The sequence below is a fragment of the Lissotriton helveticus genome, chromosome 9 (assembly GCF_964261635.1).
Source record: "Lissotriton helveticus chromosome 9, aLisHel1.1, whole genome shotgun sequence".
NCBI classification, from domain to species: domain Eukaryota; kingdom Metazoa; phylum Chordata; class Amphibia; order Caudata; family Salamandridae; genus Lissotriton; species Lissotriton helveticus.
Window position 1 is genome coordinate 605551697 of NC_136070.1, and position 23560 is coordinate 605575256.

At 41.0% G+C, this 23560-nt stretch overlaps 1 protein-coding gene across 4 annotated transcripts in view; it reads right to left on the reverse strand.

Annotated features, from left to right (window-relative positions):
- LOC144782867 (estrogen-related receptor gamma-like) overlaps positions 1-23560 on the reverse strand; it is a 147985-nt gene that overhangs the window by 45258 nt on the left and 79167 nt on the right. For 3 of the 4 annotated variants that reach the window (XM_078662125.1, XM_078662126.1, XM_078662127.1), the window contains exon 2: positions 5486-5602. The exons of the other annotated variant lie outside the window; for it this stretch is intronic. In XM_078662125.1, the coding sequence (XP_078518251.1) occupies positions 5486-5602 (117 nt within the window). The remainder of the gene's footprint in view (positions 1-5485; positions 5603-23560) is intronic. 4 annotated transcript variants of the gene reach the window in all.

The window sequence follows — 23560 nt, forward strand, 5'->3', positions numbered from 1 at the left end:
TTTTATTTTTACCCTGTACGCCTGTACCCCAAAAACCCAAAACTGACCCTGAACCCTAAAAATACCCCTTTACCCAAAAACTGAAAACTGACCCTGAACCCAAAAAATACCCCTTTATGCAAGAACTAAAAACTGACCCTGAACCCTAAAAATACCCCTTTACCCAAAAACTGAAAACTGACCCTGAACCCAAAAAATACCCCTTTACCCAAAAACCCAAAACTGACCCTGAACCCTAAAAATACCCCTTTACCCAAAAACTGCAAACTAACCCTGAACCCAAAAAGTACCCCTTTACCCAAAAACCCAAAACTGACCCTGAACCCTAAAAATACCCCTTTACCCAAAAACTGAAAACTGACCCTGAACCCAAAAAATACCCCTTTATCCAAGAACTAAAAACTGACCCTGAACCCTAAAAATACCCCTTTACCCAAAAACTGAAAACTGACCCTGAACCCAAAAAATACCCCTTTACCCAAAAACTGAAAACTGACCCTGAACCCTAAAAAAAACCCTTTACCCAAAAACTGAAAACTGACCCTGAACAGTAAAAATAACCCTTTACCCAAAAAGTGAAAACTGACCCTTAACCCAAAAAATACCCCTTTACCCAAAAACCCAAAACTGACCCTGAACCCTAAAAATACCCCTTTGCCCAAAAACTGAAAACTGACCCTGAACCCAAAAAATACCCCTTTATCCAAGAACTAAAAACTGACCCTGAACCCTAAAAATACCCCTTTACCCAAAAACTGAAAACTGACCCTGAACCCAAAAAATACCCCTTTACCCAAAAACTGAAAACTGACCCTGAACCCTAAAAATACCCCTTTACCCAAAAACTGAAAACTGACCCTGAACACTAAAAATACCCTTTTACCCAAAAACTGAAAACTGACCATGAACCCTAAAAATACCCCTTAAAAAAAACTAAAACATATAAAATTTAAAATATTATTATATACTTACCTATACTTACGTTGTAATGGTATGCGTTGTAAAAGTTGCGTTGTTTCCCCGGTGGATAGCGTAGGGGTAAAAATTTACTATTCACACTCCAGAGGGTGCAACAGTAGGGAAAGCGTTGGATAGCATGGGGGTAAAAATTAATTCCCACACTACTCCCACTTTAACACACAACACACTACACATATAAAAAAGACAATTAATATAAATTTCAATTAATCAATTAATAACAATTAATATTACTAAATTGATGTAATTATAAATGAACTAAATAACACATATTAATTACTAATTAATTAACAATAAATACCAAAGAAAATTACAATCTCTTTAATTAATTACATTTAATTATATCACACGCTATCCCCCTATAAACACACAACCCACTACACAGAAATAAATCATATCATTTATTCACTTAATAAATATTAATTACCAATTAATTATTATTTAACAATAACAAAAAATTAAATATATTAGCACATTAACTCTAAATAATTTAATTACATAATTAATATTATTTAATTACCAATTAATTATTAATTAACAATAACAACACATTAAATATATTAGCACATGAACTCTAAATAATTTAATTACATAATTAATATTATTTAATTATCAATTAATTATTAATTAACAATAACAATAAAGTAAATATATAAGCACATTAGCTGTAAATAATTTAATTTACTAATTAATATTATTGTTTCCCAATTAATTAATTAACAATAACAAAAAATTATATATATAAAAAAATTACTCTAATTAATGCAATTAACTAATTAATTTTAATTAATTACCAATTAATTATTAATTAAAAATATGTACAAAATTATATTAATTAATTAACTAATTAATATTAATTAATTACCAATTAAGTATTAATTAAAAATATTTACAAACATATATTAATTAATTAATAATTATTAAATTACTTCCCACCCTATTCCCCTATAAACCCACAACCCGCTCTGATACTAAAACGCAAAATGTAAACAAATTTACAAATTTTCAAACATACATTACAAAACATGTTTAACAAACATATAAACAACACATTAAAATACATAACACTAAACAAAATTTCGATATTATTAAATTCGATATTAGTAACATACATACCTTAAAAAAACGATATTCTGTCTGTCGATATTTTGGACATCGATATTCTTTACTATCGAAATTAAAACATCGATATTATTGTATATCGATATTTTAAGTTCGATATTTTGTCTCACTACCAATAAATCCATCACCATATAGTCAAACAGATGATGCCTGTCTTTTTCAATTGTTCACCATCATCCATAGGATCCATAAGGTTTGGCCGCCCAGTCAAACACCACCATCATGTCATCATGATGGGCTAACAACACTCATAATGGCAACCTTTTTATATTCCTCACGGGGAAGGCCTCTTTACATCAAGATTCTATTTCTTTTTCATATCACTCAACATGAATGCCTATTAACATCGCACACAATAAAAGCTTCTATACATCACTTAAGATGACAACTTGTTCACATCACTTAAGATGAACACAGTATCTTCAGACTACCCAATGTGACTGACTCTTAGAGTCACTCAAGATGACATCTTTCATCACTAAAAATGTCAGGTTCTTCTAAGCACACTTTTTAACGGGTTCTTAACATCACTGAAGTTGACAGCTTCTTTTGATCACTCAAGATGATGCCAGTTTAAACTTTGTAAAGATTGTTGCTTTTTTCAAACCACTCCAGATGACACTTTGAACGTGATGGACTCAAGCAGGGATCTTTTTTGCATCACTTAAAATGGCAGCTTCTTCACACCACTCAGGATGATAGTTTCTTGTTATGTTATGTTAAGGGGGTATTTATTGAGCGCACTATCACCGTGGGTATCATGGCGCTGAAAAGGTACATGAGGAAGAACAGAGGGAATTTAGCTAGGTTGTGGGAAAAGCCAGGTTTTTAAAGATTTGCGAAATTGAATGAGAGAACCAGAGATCCTAACTGGGAGAGGAAGGGAATTCCAAAGTTTGGGGCCGAGGAAGGCAAATCTTCGACCACCAGATCTGCAGAGTTTAAAGGAAGGGACCACCAAGAGATGTAGATGAAGGGATCTAAGGTTACGTGAGGGGCAGTAGGGTCGAATAAGAGATTTCAGGAAAGCGGGACAAACACCAGAGAGAGACTTAAAAACGAGACAGCCAAGCTTAAAGGCAGCCCTTAGGCTGACAGGGAGCCAGTGAAGCTTGGCAAGGAGGGGTTTGGCAGACTGCCACTTCGGTATCCCGAGGGCCAATCTCGCCGCCTGGTTTTGAATGATTTGCAACCTGTAGATGGAACATTTGGGCAAACCATAATAGATGGAGTTCGAAAAGTCCAGGCGGGAGAGGATGAGGGCCATGATGACTTGTAGCAGGGCATCGGGGGTGAGGAGGTAAGCCACCTTCCTAATCCTGCGTAGCTGGAACATGCAGGAGGAAACCACCGTCCCCACCTGCTGCCCGAGAGAGAGCCCAGCGTCAATGGTGACCCCAAGGCTTTTCACCGAGGCTACCGGGGTGGGGGGGGAGCCAAGCTCTGCCGGCCAGAAGTGTGGACCCCAGTGTACGGAGCTCTTACCCGGCAGGAGGAGCTCCGTCTTTCCTGGGTTCAATTTCAGCTGGTTCTGACACATCCACTGAAAGATATGGGACATAACTGCCTGGAAGGTGGGAATAGCAGAGGGAGAGTTTAGAGAGAAAATGAGTTGTAGGTCGTCCGCGTAGTTAAAGACGGTGACGTCCCACTGCCTCAAAGAAAAAAGAAGGGGGCGAAGATAAAGATTAAAGAGAAGAGGGGATAGAGAGGAGCCCTGGGGGACCCCACAAGGCAGGTATTCCCTAGGTGCCCTAAATGTGCCTAGGCTGAGAGACTGGGATCTCCCAGTGAGGAATGATTTAACCCATGCCAGCGCCAGGCCCTGGATGCCGGCCTGTTCGACACGGTGGAGAAGGATGTTATGGTCCACCGTGTCGAAGGCGGCCTATAGATCTAATAGTACCAAGGCCTGGGAGGTACCCTTGTCGGCTCCACCTCTCAAGGTATCCAGAACCGCCAGGATCACAGTCTCTGTAGAATGGCCAGGACGGAAACCGGCCTGGTTGGCCTCGAGAAAGGTGGAACTCTCGATGAACCTCGAGAGGCAGGCAGTGACATGGGCCTCTAAGATTTTAGAAAGAAAAGGTAAGAGAGAGATGGGGCGATAGTTCGCCGGGACGGCAGGATCAGCTCCAGGCTTCTTCAACAGAGGCACTAGAACGGCCTCCTTGAAGGAGCTGGGTACCGTCCCGGAGAGGAGAGAAGAGTTAAGCAAAGGGAGGATACAGTCAGGTAGGGAATGGCAGATGTCACACAGTATAGAAGGTGGACAGTGGTCGTCAGGAGAACCAGACTTGATACGAGCGGCCAAGCTGGCTAGGGAGGTAGGGTCTAATGGAGGAAGCTGAGTGAAAGAAAGGGCATTGTGAGGGGGAGTACCGAAGTCAGCGCCAGTGAGGAGACAGGGATAGTGTCCTTAATCAGAACAATCTTTTGTAGAAAAAAAGTGCTAAGTGCGTTACAGGATTCCTGAGTCGGGGCCTGGGACAGGAGCGTTCTGGAGTCAGAAGTAAATTCGTCCAGAACTCTGAAAATCTCCTTCGACTTGCAGGGGGCACGTAAAATTCTCTCAGAGACATAGGCTTTCTTGGCTGCAGAGATAGCGGATCTATACTTATTGCGAGCTGCCACATAAGTGGCTCTGCTTGGCGTGCCATAGTCTCTTCTCCATCTGCGTTCAGATCGGCGAAGCTCCAGCTGTAAGGTTTTGAGATATGGATTATACCATTTATGTGAGTTGCTGTAGCGGGATCGAGGGAACTTGATTAGTGGGGCAAAGGTGTCGCTGGCTGATATGAGCCAGTTGGAGACTTGGCCATCTAGCTCGTTGATGTCAAGGTTATTGAGGGTGGGGGGACGTGTGTGAGACAGATGGGTTAACAGTTTGGAAGGATCAACGGTCTTCCACTTCAAGATGAAAAGTCCCTAACATCACTTGAGGTGGCTGCCAACTGATGTACGTGGTATTGGGGTCTACTTCACATAACTTATGATGATGGTCGCTTCATGTTACCTGCGATAGCTACTTCCTCGCATCACCTAAGAGACCAGTCCTTTCACCTCACCTGACATGGCGGCCTTTTGCCACCATTCAGAATAATATTCTCTTCACATTACTCAAGATGTGAGCCTCCTGCATTACAACTGTCACTCAGAATCACTATCATTTACATGCTATGTATGACAAGTGGCACTTCCCACTTTTAGTGATGGCTTCCTCTCTCTGTCACTCAAGGATAAATGCTGACAGCATTTGTCACAATATTTTATGCCAAATAACCGGGCGGTTGAGGGATCTGTCTAAATAGCAATAAAGTAATTTTGGTTCAGGAATTAAGTACATCCCTTAAAAAAAATGATAACATTGCCTTATTACCGTTACCTTCTTTCAACATCCCAACTTTGAGGCACTTGCGGAACCGGCAAGCTTGGCATGACTTCCTCCTTCTCTTGGTGATCTCACAGTCGTTCACCACCGGGCAAGTGTACTCGATGCTGCCTGCAGACAAGATAGACAGACAAGGGGGTGACTATGCTATAGTACCAAAATCAAATGCATACGGTCTAGTGCAATGGACAGAACCTACGATAGAGGTTACCATATTCCTATTTTAGGGTACTTGTGGAGTGAGGGGATGCAGAGCTGTATTGGTGTAGCTCATTTTTCTTTGGTGAGGTAAGATGTTTGTTGTTTTGCATCTCTGGTTTTAGGTTGACCAGATATTTTATTGTGACTTTTGAGAGATTATGAAGAGTCCTAAGAGGACGATGGGAGAGTTCCAGAGGATAAATGTGAAAGTTGTGTGGAGTAAAGAGAGTTAAGGGTTGAACAGATGCAGAGCCAGGAGCAAATATTAAAGGGGGAGAAGGGGCAGCAGTAGAGCGAAATAATTAGGAGAAGTGTTGCCCATTATGAAGAGGGTACAAAGGTATAATACTCAAGCCTAACTCAGTGATAAACGGGTTTACATCCCCTTGCAGCAGGAGTTTAGAACATAGATGAAAGCAGCTGATTGTGTGAGTCAAATAGAGTGGGATGAAGGTGCAGCAGTAAAGGCTCCTTGGTGGCTCACAAATATGAAGAGAGACATTGGATGGGAGAGAGAAAACAATGGAGATTTCACATGGGGGAAAAAGAACACAAAGTGTGGGATAAAAGCTTGCAATGGTACCCAGTGGCACTACCACTGAAAATATAACACTACATTCATATTTCACTGTCTTACAAACTTGTATAACCTTTGAGAACACCTACATTCCCTGGCCAGCCTTCATCTGTTTAGTTCATTACCTTCTTCATTTCTGCATCACACCCACTTCCTTATTCCATTATTGCACAGAGAAAACATAACTTGTCAAGTCTGATACCATCTCCTCACCACTTCACTCAAACTCTTCCGATTGTCTGTTCCACCGACAAACTGCCATCGCATTATGTTTACCTTCAAGTTATTCTATGGTGTTATCGTATTCTTGAAAGTTCGTTGAGCGCTACGCCAGTCTTGGCATGTCATTTTGTCACCTCACTCAGAGACAAATAATGCTAATAATGTCTTGGGCCTGTTCTTAGTCCACATGGAATTTCCTGCAGAAATGTCCAAACCCCAGACACATCTCTAGTTGGCGCCTAGGGACCTTTATATGGAAAAGCTATTGGTGGCCCCTGTACATTATGCAACTGAGTTAATAGTGCTCCCCAAAGGGTTTATTAGCCTCCATGTTGGCATAAGTTCCAACATAAAGATTTTTAGACTCCTGGGCAAGACATCTTTTAGAGTCCTGTTTCTGGGACAGCTTTACATTTATTAGCAATTTTCAGCTAATTTAAGCCTCAGTGATGCCAAAAAATATTGAATTTCCTTCAAACTTTCAGAAAGGGGGGCACACGAAAGCCCAGCGCCCAGCAGTCAAACAGTGCCGAAAGAGAGCTTGAACAAGCATTGATAAAGCAATTTCTTTTAGCACTTCCATCTAGATTTGTTTGTCTTATCATAGAAGTATTTTGCTTTGACACTACGGGAAGCACCATGGCCCATCCACACAATTTCTCCTTTTTCTTGGTGCTATTTCTTTTAACTTAAACTTCTATTTTATTTTTCTGGTTCTTCTGCCTCTTTATATGTATCAACATATTCCTGAAGTTAGGATTTCGGTAGCCTACAACTTTACCTACACTTGTTTGCAAGCTGCTTTTAAAATACATCTATCCCCACAGAACTCTTCTTCCACAAAGGTAAAGCCACCTCACTATTAATGCTGCCATGTGACTGCCTTCATTTTTGTTATCCACCCTTCAGATCTATTGTTCTAAATTGATATGCTTTTCTACCAAATTACACTTTGAATTTCGCTATAGCTCCACTATATACTTCTGTCTTGTTTCACCTCCCCATGTGAAAATGGAAAATATGTTTACAACATTCTTTAAAATGTAAACAGTGAAGCAAGATTTCTTATTTCCTGTCTTTCTGAAACCTTCCAGCTCCTCCTACCAGCAAGTACATTTTACAAATGTCTCTCCATTCCACCCAAGGTGCAGCACAGACTCCTGAAAAACGTTTTAGTGGAAAACATGAATTCTGATTTTTTTCAAGCTGTATTATTTAACATTACACTGGGAAAAATCATAACTATTATAGATTTCAAAAATTTCAAGTTCTTCCTTACTCAAATTTAAGCAATATAACAATTACTGATGTTCACATCGCCACATTACAAAACTCATGTGCTTCCAATGCATCATAGTTGTGTAAAGGTATTGAACACGTTATAAATCTTTGTGTTGAAGAGTAACTCTGTGTACAGATGACAGTTGACAACTTGTGTCCAGTATGTTTCACACATATTTTTTGGTTCTGCCAAAAAAGTTTCCAACAGGGCAAAGGTTCTACATAGTAGTTGCTAAGTATTGTAAGCAGCCTTGAGTTATTAGACAAAATCGTCTCAGCATGACAATTTCATCATAATATAGAATAATGTGTGCACCAGGTACTAACCTATGCACATGTGTTTCTTTTGCTTCAGAAGATCGGCCATCTGTAAAGTTTTCACCTCACTATGAAGGCTGCAGGAAGTATAATCTTTACCACTTCCAGCCTATTGTGTCATTTTTTGGCACGTTTTGCATAGACCATATACTGTTCTTAGTAGATACTTCTTAATACTCTGTGGTGTATTTCTCATGAGAGTTTCATTGTCTGCAAACAATGTGGTACAGATGTTTAAACTCTATCCATAGAGTGAACACTGTGAACAGAACCCACTTTTCTACTCATATCAACTTAATTTTTCAATGTAGGTCTGGTGACTGAGAGGCGTTTGATACAGATAAAAGCTATCCGCAGTACGGCATTCATTTTGGAACAGACGTTGAGTATCTTGAGGAACTTGGCTTTCTCTGAACATTTGTGTGCATTTTGAACACTGTGTGCAATGACGGTTTCACATATATCTGTGGTTGATTGTTAATGAAAACTAGGCTACCTGTGAAGTGCATGATATAGGTGTCAATGTTGCACATAAAACATGCTTGCTACTCCAGTTGTATCTGTTGTGATATTAAGGATGCTTTATATTAGTCTGAGCTATGTTGTACTTACTTTCAGGCCTCTAATACCATTCCAGATTTGTGGAGTAGAATTTACAAAAGAAGATTGGATGATGCCATCAGCGATATCATCAATGATGTCATTTGAGATGTCATCAATGATGTCAACAATGATTTCAATAAACATGTGATGAGTGGTGTAATATGTGAGGTCATGAGCAGTGCGTGGTGGGGCTCCAAGCTATAGTTTGCTCTGTTAGTGATAACTGGTGAATTTCTGTGTTTTTTTAGTTCAAACGTTAATGTTGTGACTGACATAGTCACTTAATTATAACGTTACTGTAGCCTTTGAGTTTTTCACTGAATGTCTAAGGTTTTTTTAAAAACCAAAAACAGATCTTTTTATCTCACCTAACTATGACATTACTTTAACCAATGTTTTTTTCAGTGAATATACAAAAAAAGTTAAAGTAGTATTAAAGTTAGGTGAAAATAGCAGTGACAACTTAACGATTTAAATGTACAAATCCACTGAAATTCATCAGGTATACTTATCTCAAGGAACTATAACTCATGCACTAAGGTACCTTTAACCCACACACCTGTCATGCACAGTTGTCTCATCAATAACTTCATTGCAAATGTAGCTTTGATATCAATGATGTCACAGAAGATGTCATGGGTGGTATAATGTGTGGGGTAATTAACAGTGCATGCCACGGGCACGAGTTATATAGGTACCATAGGGCACAAAATGTAGTGCCTTATGTTTTGTAATATAACTTTAAGCTAAATAAGATCATTTGTCATGTTGTAATTGCGGGATAATGACTTTGTACAGAATGCATGTGACTTTGATCAAAATAATAAATAAGGAACTGGACGAAATAAGGGTCCATTGATTGAGACGCATTTTATTTTCACAAAATTTGTCCTGAAAAGACAGTGGAATAGGTATTGTGAATGGAGCCGGCACTGCATGGGCTCCGCTGAAGACAGTGAAGCTTTCCTGAGTGGGTGCCATGTTTAATGTTCCCACTCTGCAAAATGTTTTGTTTTCAATAACAAACTCTAAAAGCAGGATGTTTTTAGAGAACAACAAAAATAAAATGGCCCTGATCTGCCATTCGTTTTCTGCCAGTATTTGAGGTTATTTTCTCGTTTCTTTTTTGGGACTGGTAGACTTTCCAATGAAGTTCCAAACTGGAAAAATGCGCAACGGGGCAACCACCCTAAATAGGGTTGACTGAAGACCCTTTGGAGGACGGGTTGTTGGTTAAGGGACTCCACCGGCCGAGTCACCTGAGGCTGTGCTGTCGGAAACCTGGCACTTCCCCCAGAACCCAATTGAGCAAGGGAACCATGAGTTTGGTGGACAGGGCATCAGCTGGATTTCCGCAGATGCCCTGACGCCACCAACTGTAAACAAGGTTGGACTGGCCTATAGGGAAATGGGGCCTACGGGGAGGCTGGGCTGACAAATCAGAGTTTGGGACAGGTTTTGGTTGTTTGAGAGCTTATTTTACAGACTGTTGGTTACTGTTGATTTCCCTGATATTATGACAAACATTGCTTGCAGCAAGCACAAATGTGTGCAGTCTCCCATACCAGGCAAAATACCTGTACAGAGTGTCTTTACAAGTTCAAAATTGGCCCAATGTACAAATGTGGGCCTTTTTTTAGCTATCTGATTTGCTAATGGGGTCCACTTTTATTTTGGCCAGACCCATTTTCTGTCCCAGTCCAACACTGACTGTAAATGACCCACACATGCCTAAAGACCCTGTTCATGTGAGAGACTCGCAATTCTTTTATTTCAAAGAATTTTATTGACCATTTTCCAAAACAAAAGGAACAGGGGAGGAAAAAAGACAATACCGAATTTGCACATTGAAAAAGGGCTGGTATACAAGAGCCGGAATGGTAAACTGGTGCATAGAATTAATAATCATATATCAAAACCAATGCGGGTCGCATCAAATAAGGACAGTATAAAATATAGCAATATATAAGTTTACATATAATGGAATAATGAGATAATAAAGTAAAGTAAAACAAGTACCAGTAGGTAGTTAAATGATAAAAGATATATAGAGAAGGACAGCTCATTTAGTGATCAGCTAGTGAGTACAGAGACCCGAGGGCCGGGGTCAGTTAGTATTGAAGTGCTCATAACTCGCCTGTTTAGGACAATTCCAGAAATGAATCAGTGAGCATACAGGTTTCACAAGTTTGAGTTTCAAGGTGGTTTGGTGGTGGCAAAGTAGTTGTCAAGAGATTTCCAGACTGAGGTGTTACCCGCTTTCCATGGAGAGTTTCGGAGGGAAGCAATTAATGCCTGTAAATTAGTGCTCGCTAATTAGACTCACGAATTTTGAAGCCCAAAATGCCTTTATTTTTTCCTTCTCCCATCATAAATTGCTTCTGCTTCATTTTAAGTCAATGGGAAAAATATATTCTAATATTTCGGGTTTTTTTCTTCAAAATCTCACACTTTGCCCTTCAAATTGTTGGCATGTATTGTGACCCTTTGTCTCTTGTTGAACTGCTGTGCTAGGTTGTTTAGTTTCTTACAGGATGTTCAGAGGACGGGGGACGTTTTACAGTCGCCCTGCCAATGAGGGGCTGCGTAGGCAGCCAGGGAGGCCTGTTGCGCGCGCAGCCTGCACTGATTTCTTTTGCTTGGCCTGGTATTACATACCATCCTTTTCTCGGCGTCGGCGGTCGCATACTCCTCTCCTGTCCTTCGTGGCACTGTACTGCTTACTTAATTAAAAAATAAAATAAAAGGAGGCGGGAGATGCGGCTGTGTGTGTGTGTTGGCAATTAGTGCCCTGGCGTCCCCCGGGGGGCCCTGTGATGATGAGCTGTCCCAGCAGCACTCAGTGCATGTAAGCCCTAATGAATATTGACTGCTCTCTGCGGCGGATGGATTCCTCTCTTCCGGAGCCTCGACAGCGGATTAGCGCCGGCAGACACGCGCAGGCCTCGAGCGGGCCACTAATGAAAAGTTAGTGCAGCCGCTTTATCGATGCGTCTGTTGCCGGGAGTGCGACGCTATCGAGGCGCTACAGTGGTCCTGCGTGAGGCCTGCACCTTAACGGCTGAGGCGGCCGCTTCCAGGGGGACCAAAGACAGACGCCCCCCTGTGGAGAGTGGGTGGACTATTTTCTGTGTAAGGGCCGGGGAAAAGTCAGTCATTAACGTGCGTGACATTAATGTGGGTATCAGTAACACTTTTTAATGCAGCACTGACGTATTATTGTTGTGATTAGTAGCGGTATACCATTACACTAGTACTAGCAATAAGAATATGGGCATTGCATAATAAAGATGGATTCACACCTTTCATCATCCAAGGTCAATGAAATGAGTACCATTGAGCTAGGTGACCGCAAAGCTTTAACAGTGGTGCCAAGTGACCCACCGGGGTGAATATACACCTGTTATATTAATATTGATCATGCTATTATTAGTAATTTTATTATTATAATGCAAGGAGAGTGTAACCTTCTTATAAAGTCTTGCCACCGATTTTCTTATTACAAGCGAGTCTGATATCAGAACTCACTTGTAAAAAGAAAATTACATCACACATCGCCTGCAATAGTATAATATAACAAATGGGTACATCATAATGCCCCTAAAGCCACTGATGTGACTCAGCTCAGCGCTACATTGCTTCCCAGGCATGTGTGCGCTATGTACAAGTGTGCTATATACATACACTTTTACAGCTCCTTGACTTCTCTCATTAAGGGGCATATGTAGGTAGGCGTTTGCGATCCGCAAACGCCGAAATTCGCCGAATTTCTGCGTTTGCGAATCACAAACTCCTCTTTGGTATGTAGGTGGCACTTAGCAAAATAAGGAATCACAAAAAATGTGATTCCTTATTTTGCTTATAGCATTTAAGGAACCGCAATTTTGCGATTCCTTAATATCTATGTAGGGGTGCCTTAAAAATTGCGATTTTGGCATAAGGAATCGCAAAATACCACCTACTTCAAGTAGATGCTATTTTGCAATTTCCTTTAAAAATGCATTTTTTTTAAGAATTCAAAGTGCCGTGTAGCGCACAGACATGCCCTTAGGGCATGTATGTGCGCCACATGTACTTACAGGCACATTCCAGGGGTGCAACAGGTGTCCTTTGGACACTCTGGCACCCTTGGAATTGCCATTCTCAAATTGCGATTTTCTCACATAAAATCACAATTTGAGATTGTATCTCCATTCATTCCTATGGGCCTTTTGGCCCATAGGAATGAATGGGACACTCATTCCTTAATTGCGATTCGCAATTTGCTAATCGCAAATAAAGAATGTTAGAGATTCGCAAAAAAATGCGAATTATTACCTACATTCCATTTTGCTATTCTCAAATAGCAATTCCTTAAAAATCGCTATTTGAGAATCGCAAAATGTAAATTACCTACATATGCCCCTAAGTGAATAAAGGTTGCAGAGCTTTCCTGTGGTTATTTTTTTAGCCGCTACTACAAACACTGAAGTGAGTGCACAATGAAAAGTGAGAACGTTGGCAAGACTGGCAAATCTGGGGACAGAGCTGGCTATTCATTTTATCACAAGTTCTCCCAAACTTTGCAACTGCAATATACCCTTTTAGTTCTTTTTCATCTACACTACAAGTCTTTTTAAAAAGTGGTGATTCCAGCTGCCATGCTATTGTAGATCTTTTTATGGAAAATGCTTAGACTTCCTGTTTCTAAATCCAATGACTGTACTACAAAAATACTTTTCTTTTTCCACAATATCCTTTTACTATGACTAATGTTGTTCTCTTTCATGATACCCTATTTATTATAATGTGAACGTCATGTTTTTTCCTACTGCAAATAACACACATACACATTGAACGTTTGTATAGTTCATTTGTGTGCTTTTTTATTTTATGTAATCATTGTTTCAGAACTTTTATATTAAAAGGGATGAATGACCCACAAATGTGCACATTGAGGACATGGAATTCCCTTTAGAGGTATATTACAATACAAAAAGACTCACCCTGTGGTGTTGTGCTTCAGAATGTTCATGGCGTTCCTTGGTGACTTGCAGTAGTCTTCTTATTAACAGGGCCACTGGAATTATGCGGCAGAGGAGCACCAAAGTATGAGTCATGGCTGACTAAATTATGTGGTAAGAAAACCCAAACTATGATGCATAATATGGCACATTTTTTTATAATATTAATTTATTATTTGATAATTTTACACACAGTAACACTGTGTGGGCAACGATTTCACCACATTAGTCTCAGTTTAACAACTAGTTATAGAAAAAATAAGCAAATGAAAGATGCCAGTTAGTCTTTGTCAAGGGCCTTCCACTATGCATGACCACATGTCGCTGTGTTTTTAGAAACTTTTGATTAATTTTATTTTGTTAAAATCTGCAGATTATGCAGCAGATGAAGGATTATGTTGCAAATCCATAATAATGTGAAAAAACCGCATCAGCATAATCACATCATTCCAGTGGCCCTGATTATGTACATTTGGTAGTGCCTAATATTATATACAAATACATCTAGAAAAACCTGTCCAATATTACCTTATTGCAGGCTAACTTGACATTATTAGTATCTGTAATATTAAAATTACACCTCTATTCCAATGTAACAATTAATTACAGCTGAGTTGTGGCATCACAATGCCCCCTGCCAGAATGCGCTAATAGAGCATAATCAACTCCCAAAAAAGGCTGCCAACTGTAAATTAAACGTACAATTTGTATCTAGTAGTTTGGCTGCTTTTAAGTAGTGCAAATAAAAGGTGTACTTTAACAAAATTTACTAGTACTATTTTTACCAATTTTAAATGGATGGAAGGATGAATTGATCTTGCCAGTGTCCTGTAAATGAGGGTCTGTGCCAGCTGCAATCTTGCAACTCATTAAGCGACCCTGTGGCATTAAAGAAAAGGCTAGATTACCAGATGTCTTTCTCTGAACTTTCTGACCCTAAAAGTTCCGATTATATAGGCGATGGTGTAAGGTACAAATATATGACGTTACAACGCATGCAATTACAATGCATGCTTTTACAACGCAGTCTTTACATCGCAACTACCTTTACATTGCATGATTTCACAACGCATGCCATTACAACGCATTTTTTAAAGATACCATTACAGCGCATTCCATTACAACGCATACCATTACAATGCGTAATACATTTAGGGCAACAGTAGGGTAAGTGTTGGATAGTGTAGGGGTAAAAATGACTAAGTATTGGATAGTGTAGGGGTAAAAATTACTATTCCCATACCCACCCTAATACTAAACAAATTGCTATTACTTACCTTATAATGCGTTGTAATGGTATGCGTTGTATTGGCAAGCGTTGTAGTGACATGTGGCCCCGCCAAGCATATTACGAGTTTCCTCACCAAACTTTTCATGGCGGTGGGACTGCCCTGAAAAGTGTAGCAGTGAGTATATAAAGGGGGCCCTTCACACCATGTGGATGCACACAGGAGTGGCACATGTTACATGCACACCAGTACCTGCACGGCATGGACTACAGTAGTCCATACCGTGCAGGTACTGCCTTTCACGTTCCCATTGCGGTGCCTATTTCATAGGCTCCGCCTTAGGAACCTCAGAGAACCGCCCGCCAGACAGGAGAAAACTCCTAATCTGGCAGGCAGTTTGTTCATGGGTTTGGCAGTGCAGAAGCGGGGCAATCCCGCTCCCGCACCACCAAACTCATAGTGAGGCCTTTAGAATATTGAAAAACCAATCTACATTCTAGGTTTTATTTATTAATATATTTCTTTATTTTTAATCAAGAAATACATTATAAACACATTAAAGTGGTGGCAATATCTCACATCCTTTCCTTATATATTTTCACCAAATACAATACCATCAGGTTTGACACCACATAACAAGACCCCTCTTGACTCCTTTCCCAGTCATTTTGATGCTTACTTATGATTGTCCTTAACATCACGTGTAACCACTTCACTGATTTTTCTACCTACCTTGTTGTCTCCCTGCCTTAGGCCCTGTCCATCCCAACCAAATAAGTGCAGTCAATGCATTGATCCCCCTCTTCCAACCGTCAAGTGCAGGTATTGGGCTATGTTTGTTCCCACAAATCTACATTCTAGTTAAATTGAAAATAAATGCTATTAAAGTAGCGTTCAAGTCTTCATAAAACAATAGAATGGTTGGATGACACAGATAATCAGTGGCTTCCACACCTTATGAGCCACTGTAAGATTCACTAATGACATTAGATGTGATATTGCTAGTACTAACACCAATATTCCCTTGTGAGTTGGGGTACAACACATTGTACTCTGAAATGCTAAATGCACCTCACTGATGTGGTATGACACACACCACAAGAGAGACCTATCTATTCTGCCCATTTTCTTGCCTACTACAGCGATTTTGATTCTGCGTGTACTCTATCTGTGTGTTTACTCTTTCACAAGAGATAGTGTGACTACATTTAATATACATCATTGTTATTACATTGTTGAATGAAACACTTTAATAGGACATGTATAAATATACAACTTTGCCCATCTAATCAGATGAAGTTGGGTAACTTCATACTGCAGAGGCATGCAAATATTTCTAACTTCAACCTATGCGAAGATTGGACAGACCACCCCCCGCCACCTTTGGTGGGGGAGCGGAGTTTAGGACACAGGGACTCCATCAGAAGAATCCCCTCTCTGGCACGCTTCAAAAAGGAGGTCAAATCCTTCCTCATGGGTAAATTCCTTGACTAATCCCGTTCCACTACCACCCCAAAGACTACTGCCTCCATCCTGGGACCTCGCCCCACCAAGAAATCGGAATCCGTCCTTGACAATTGTAATATTGACTATCCTGTATAATGCTTTTCCCTCTTTCTCCCAGCACCCCCTCCCCCCTATTTTACAGTACTCTTGTGTTATCCTTCCTATTGTTTACTTTGTGACTGTAAAGTGCTCTGATACCCTAACGGGTCAAGTTCGCGCTCTATTAAACTCTAAAATAAATAAAATTAAAATTGCTCAGGCCCCCTTTTGACCTGGTGAGGTGCTGGCCAAGGGGGGCTACGGCCAGTGTCGCCTCACCTGATGAGAGAAAGTACGCCATGGTCCTATGTCACCCCGCCCTATTTTCTTTATTTTATGTATGGAATGGGTTTCCCCGTTGTCACTTGAGGCTGTCAGCTCAGAGTGAAATCGGGGAAATGCAATAGCTGCAGCCTGGTGAGCTCCCTACTTTACTTTTCCGGATGCCAGAAGATCCGCTGTTTGACTTCAGCCAACTAAAAATGTGAAGTTCACGGTTTCTGAGGAAAGGATGAGATACAACTGGTGTGTGGCAAGATTATGGCCCGGAGCGGTAAGGGAACCCAAAGATAAGCATGGCTTTTACTTTTTGCTGATTTTTAAAAAAAGTCTCCAACTTTGCAAACCTGGTGAAATTTCGATAAAAAATATGCAAAGTGGTGAAGCTCACACCTTTACAAATTCACACGCTCCTAATCTGTATACACCCACAATACCAGTACTCTTCTCTTAAAATCTCCGTTTACCAATCCTAATCTAACCCAAGCAAAACGTGCAATATTTTTGTGCTCAACGATACACAAATGTGTTCGCTACATACACAAGGCTAGAACTATTTGCTTTGGCAGGCTGTATCAACACTCACAATTAACCCCTCCACTGCGCCCGCGATTTTGCGGAAGTGCGGCACTTCCGCAAAACGGGCGGAGCCGCGTCGGCCATTGGCCGACGGCAGCACCAGCGAGGTAGCGTTTTGGCCGACGGCAGCATGGAAGGGGTTAAAAGGGAAATGTTCCATTGAAATAGAACAGATTCAGTGTTCTGTTACTAATAGCAGAGGAAGTCAATGTTTGATAACAGCAACACGTATGCACTGTATACTATTAAGCAGTGCTTAGGCATAGGGCCAGCTGTGGAGGGGTTAGGCTTCTAAGAGAGAGCACGGGCCATATCACATCAAGTGAGCCAGGGTGCGCTAAGTTAAAGCACAGTGGGGCATATTTACAAGAGCATTGTGCCACAGGAGTGTCACTTTTTACAACGTTCTGATGGCGCAATTCTCTGCTCCAGCTTTAAAATGCAGCTGTAAGCCACTTTTTTGGGCTTAACACTGCATTGTAAATATCGTACCCTTTCACACAGCTTTCTGCCTCAAAGGGTCGTACAATGGGTGTTGCTGTGAGCTTTTCACCACAACACCCATTGCTTTTTGACGCTGCCACAGATTTACAAGGATCTGTAAATCTGAGGCAGCGCCAAAAACAAACGTCATTGAAAAGCAGCCGTTAGATTGGTGCAAAGAGGAGAAATAAATGTATTTCTCCTCTTTTGTTGTTCCTTCTATGTAGTACTGCATTCTGATGTTCTATATACAAGTATTTATGACGAATGCGATTTTATTGTAAATAGTGCACTATATTAACTGATATAATTGCTCCCTGCAGACCCACTTTTTTGCCTCCCCTCCTCCCACCCCATTTATCTGGTAAAATCCATTAATAAGAGTTATAATTAGTAATTGTATTAATTTATGGAGTGTTGTTAAGAATGGTAAGAATTCCTTATATATGACTTTTTTTCTGTGTTTTGTGTATACTTTTTATGGTCCTAGTGACAGAAATAAAAGTTTTCGAAACGAACGAACGAGCATTCTGCAGCACACATAGAAGGAGCAAATCACCATTAGTGATTGTTTATGTGCAGGAAGGTGTCCCTTTCTGCACATAAGCAGTCATCCCTGGAATGTAGGCACCCTTGCACCATGGCGTAAGGGTGTCTGCGTTGGCGCTAGGCAGCTTTATTAGCACCGGCGCGAGGGAAAACACAGGTGGGCACTATATTCTTGTGACTACGGCGCATCCCTGAATTGCTTGCAGCACTGCATTATTTCTTTGTAAATATGCCCAAGTGTCTGCCATAGTTATGGCTGACATGTGCCTTAAGTAAAGTTATGGGACAGCCCTATTTTACCACCATAGACTGCAGTAAGTGATCACTTGTCACAGGAACATTCAAGGTGTGTGCTGTTTTGGCTCGAAAGTAGGAGCATTTGTTGGCATATTTAAAGTGAGCAACAAAACAAAACAGCTCGAACATTACAACGCAATTAAAACATAACAGGGCATATCACAACCAATCAGTCAAACAAAACGGCAAGTAACATCCACAGTACAAGACAGCAAAATCATGTCGCAAAAAAGCAGCACAAGTATGCAGCAGCACAAAAAAACAAAAGTGCACATCACCGCCACAATGCCACACAAAAAGTATGCATAGACACTCTTGTCACAAACTGCCTCCTAAAGAATTCTGTTTTCATGATATGGTGATAAAAGGTGTTTGGAGCATGCACTGTCTTAATTTACCACCAAGGACATGATTTAAAATGTTTTAATACACAGCCCCTCCAGTTTCAGACCGAATTCCCTGCAGCTGCACAGTCTGCCTCTCCTAACCCCCATCACCAGGCTGAATATTCACACACCGATCAATGGCAGGGTTTCTTCTTGGTCGGCAAAACACCATTTACAAAATGGGTCCTTTTTTGTTTTTTCAGTTTCTAAATCAATTAGGGGGTCGAGCAGCAGTCCGATTCCCGGATCAATGGGAGCCCGCGATGCACTGATCAGGCCATATTGATTAACATGACAATCGCCTCGTTTTCTTTCATTTTGCATTTTGCCTCCAGAAGTCTAATTAAAGCGCAGAGATGCAGAAGTCGCCTTTCAGATGTAAACTGGGCCAAGCGCCTGCGGCCCAGCGTCCAGCGAGGTGAGCTGAGAGCTTTTAGGGCAACCAGCCTTTAGTCACTGGGAGCTATGGCGGAGTAGTGGTGGGGGAAGTTCACAAAATATAGGCCAGAGCAGCGCTGCTATGGAGAATACTTATACAACTACAAGCATAAAACTCATTGGCGCCATTCAGTTTTATATGTGTTGTCTATGCGCTAGGTGACAGGTTCACTATCATTTTGCGCAGGGTTTACGTCACAAAAGTGAGACAAGCTGACTCAAAATGTTTACTCTTAGTTTACTTTCCAGGGTAAAATGTGTTTAGTGCTGGAAAGTTGCCTGAAAGTATTGCACAGCAGAGCTTTGCTTTACTTTGCAACAAGGAGTTTCATGGTTGGAACATGAGCATTCCCATGCCACCATTCAAGGTTTTTGGTGAAAACTCTATCTACTAATTGTAGTAAACAAGGTTTTGCACTGTTTTTGGCACATAACTCTTTCTACTAAAGATAGTAGACAAAGGGGCATATTATCAAGGGGGTTTATCTCCGCTTTTTTGGCTCTAAAAGCCAAGAAAGCGGAGATAAAATAATCTCCCTATTACCTAGCTGTCGCTAACACCAGTTAGCGACAGCTAGTAGGAGATAGTGACCATCTTGGGCCCCACTTTGCATGTCAGTGATATTTATCACTAATGACATGCAAAGTGGGCGTGCCAAGATGTTAGCGACTGGAAACAGTCGCTAACATCGCTATCTCCTATTACCAACTTTTGGAGATATTCGCGCTAAGCGCGAATATCTCCAAAGGCTAACACCTGCCCTGAGCAGTTCTTAGCCATGTTATCCAATGGGAGGTGGATAACATGGCTAAGAGCATTAGCTCGGTAATGCATGAATATCGCTGACTTTTTAGCGATATTCATGCATTGCGGCCTTTTTTATCGCATTTGCGATAAACCTTGGTAAAACCAAGGTTTATCTGCGATAAAAATCGCCACAGCTCAGCGTTTAATTATTGTCTCTAACCAAGCAATAGCGATAATTATCGCTATTGCTTGGTAATATGCCCCAAAGTTTTGCACCCAAAAAATGCCTCTTTTAGGCTGGTGTAAAAAGGAGAAATGCTTTTATTTCTCCAAATGTATCTGACTTTGCAAGTATGGTGCAATGTACACACATCCAAAGTAGGAAAAGTTTTAAAGTTTATCTAGCAATAATATTTTCTACTGGAAGTAAAAAAACCTTTGCTAGAGATGAGGCAGACACCTTTCGACAATGGTGCAAATGTGTGTGCATGGAGCTAGAAAACCTAATTATGGTCCAGGGCTCGGAGGAGCACAGGACTGTGCCCTATCCTAGTAAATATGTCGCTTTCCTGCTCTCTTTCTCTCACGCACCCAATACAGCAACTTTGCGGGACAACTTTGTAAATCTGGGCCTAGGTGTCCTGTATATGCACAAGATGACCCTTCTTGTCAGGAGAAGGCCCTTTCCAGCGGCAGCCGGCACAGGTAAATGCGGTGAGGTGGTGGAGCGGGGCGGGGTGGGAGAGAGGGGCAGTCGACAGAAGACGGTATAGGTATAATTAAATAAATAAAAAACACCCATTCTGTCGTCTTTCGGCTTCCCCCCCCCTGTCGCGCCCGCCTCACCCAGCTTACCTGTGCCAGCCGCAGCTGGCCCTTTCTTAGGTTTTGCCTGCACAGTGCTTGTGCTGTGCTTGCAAAATCTCCTGTAATAAAAAAAATAACTTAAAAGAGGCTTACATATCTTAAAATTCAAAGGCGTCACGGTCACTCTCATTTTCAAGCGCCTCACTGATCAGCCAAAAAAAATGATATGTTGCAGTCAACACTAACCGTGTCAGAGTGTTGTTTTTTAAAAACTTTAGGCCATGTTGTACAGCTGCTAGCGCCACTGTGCAACAAGGCTTAAAAACACATTGGCAAAACGAATGGATTTTGCAGAGGTGAAACCCATTGGCTTTGCCACTGCTTATTATTATATGCAGGAAGCACACATAGTTACTACTTCACATAGAAAGATATGTATATATATATATATGCACAAGATGCCCATCTGAACACCGATTCACTAAAATGCCAGGAGTAGCGCAAGTGACATCAATGCCCTTTGACCCCTGATGACACAACAGTGTTGTCCACATGTTCCACTCTTAGCTCCTCAATAGCCTGACATTTGCTGGTGAGGACAAAAAGTTGGAACTACAGAAAGTAAACAGGACTCTTAAAGCTAGTCACAACATCTACCATGTAAGAGCAAAGACAGCGCTGGAATCCAGGTAGTCAGCACTACACCAGGCACTGTAGGGGACCGAACTGATACGCTATCACTGTCCGCTTAGTTCTGTGCCGCTATATACAACTCTTTGCATGAAAACTTTACAGTAGATGGGCTGCTAATACCTCATGTACTTTCTGCGACTACAGTTTCTGCAACAAGAAATCCTGGTTACCAGGGTCAATGAAAAATCACTGCCAAGGGTAACAGTGGGCAAAGAAAGGCTGCAACTGCCACCCCTGGCAACTCCAGTTGAACATCCATAAAGGAGCGAATAAATCAGCAATATTTTTAAAGTGCAGAGCGAAACGAAAACACATCTATTATGCCCTGCAAATGTGTAGCGTACCTTATGTATTTGCATTATGTTCAATTCATTTGTGTTTGAAGATGAATACATGTGTACTCAGGACTGAATTATGTACATCAAATGACCCTAGCCATAGTGTTTTGTATAGGAGCAAAGGCTGCCCATATGTTGCCCGCCATCTTTAGCAAACGCACAGGGAGGCTTTTCCCAGGGGTATGCAAGAGAGGAGGTAAGCGTGGGTGGGATTGTGCAACAGGCAACAGCTCAAGTATATGTCCCCCAACCAAGGTGATCCAGCTTTGGCAGAAACAGAAGGATGGGCCCTGGTCAGAATTTAAAGGAGGTTAGTGGCTGGTGCTGGCTTTATTGTTTGGGACATAATATATATTTTTCTTGCAGCTTTTATTTAGCATGGACTTGGCCCAAGGACATTACATCACTTTACAAGAGAAGCAGACTAAATACAGAATTGTAGGCACACGAGGTTGGAGTGGTTTGCACGGAATGACAGGATATTGAGCAGAGACCAGGATGTGCTTGCAATATTTAGTGTAAAATAGGTCAATTAGCAAACAAAGATAAACCTATCAGGATTCACACAAAGCTGGCAGCCAATTAAATATATCTTGGGGTCACTCTTGACATAAACTTCACCTTCAAACTACACATCACCATGAACAACACATGATCGCATGATACCAGCTCTCCCTCCTCAAAAACTCGAAACCCTTCCTCCCTGAAAATTACTTGAGGACCTTATTTGAGTTTGGTCGAGACAAGGCACTTTCCAACGGCCTCCCTAAGATCCCCTGACACCCCTGAAAGGCATCCTACATGTTGCTGCTCATTTATCTAATGGCTTAAAATGTTTGACTACATCACCCCTACACTGAAGGAACTTAGGGGCATATGTCTGAAACTGATTTTTTGTCGCAAACGCTTCGATTCGCAAAAAAGCAGTGTTTGCCACTAAAAATTCGCAAAACACTATGTATGAGGAAAATCGCATCGCAAAATTAAGGAATTGCTAAATTTGCAATTCCTTAATTTTGCGATAGCATTTAGGGAAACGCAAATTGCAATTCCTTAAATGCTATGTATCAAGCACCCAAGTTGTGCGATTTCTTAAGTTGGTGGTAATTTGCGATTTCTGTCAATAATGCACTTTTTGGCATGTTTCAAAGTGCCTTGTGGCGCTCATAAATGCCCTTAAGGCATGTATGTGCACCATATGCGCACACATGCTCATTTCAGGGGTGCATCAGGGTGTCCTTATGACACCCTTGCACCCTTGAAATTATTCTCAATTTGCGATTCTCAAATTGCGAACCGCAAATTGAGAATTATTTCCTATTCATTCAATGGGCCTTCTTGCCCATAGGAATGAATGGGAAGGTATTCCTTAATTGCGATTTCGCACTTTGCTAATCGTATTTAAGATATACTAAGAAATCGCTGAATATTTGCGATTTTTGGAATACATCCCGTTTTGCAATTCTCTAATAGCGATTCCCCAAAAAACGCTA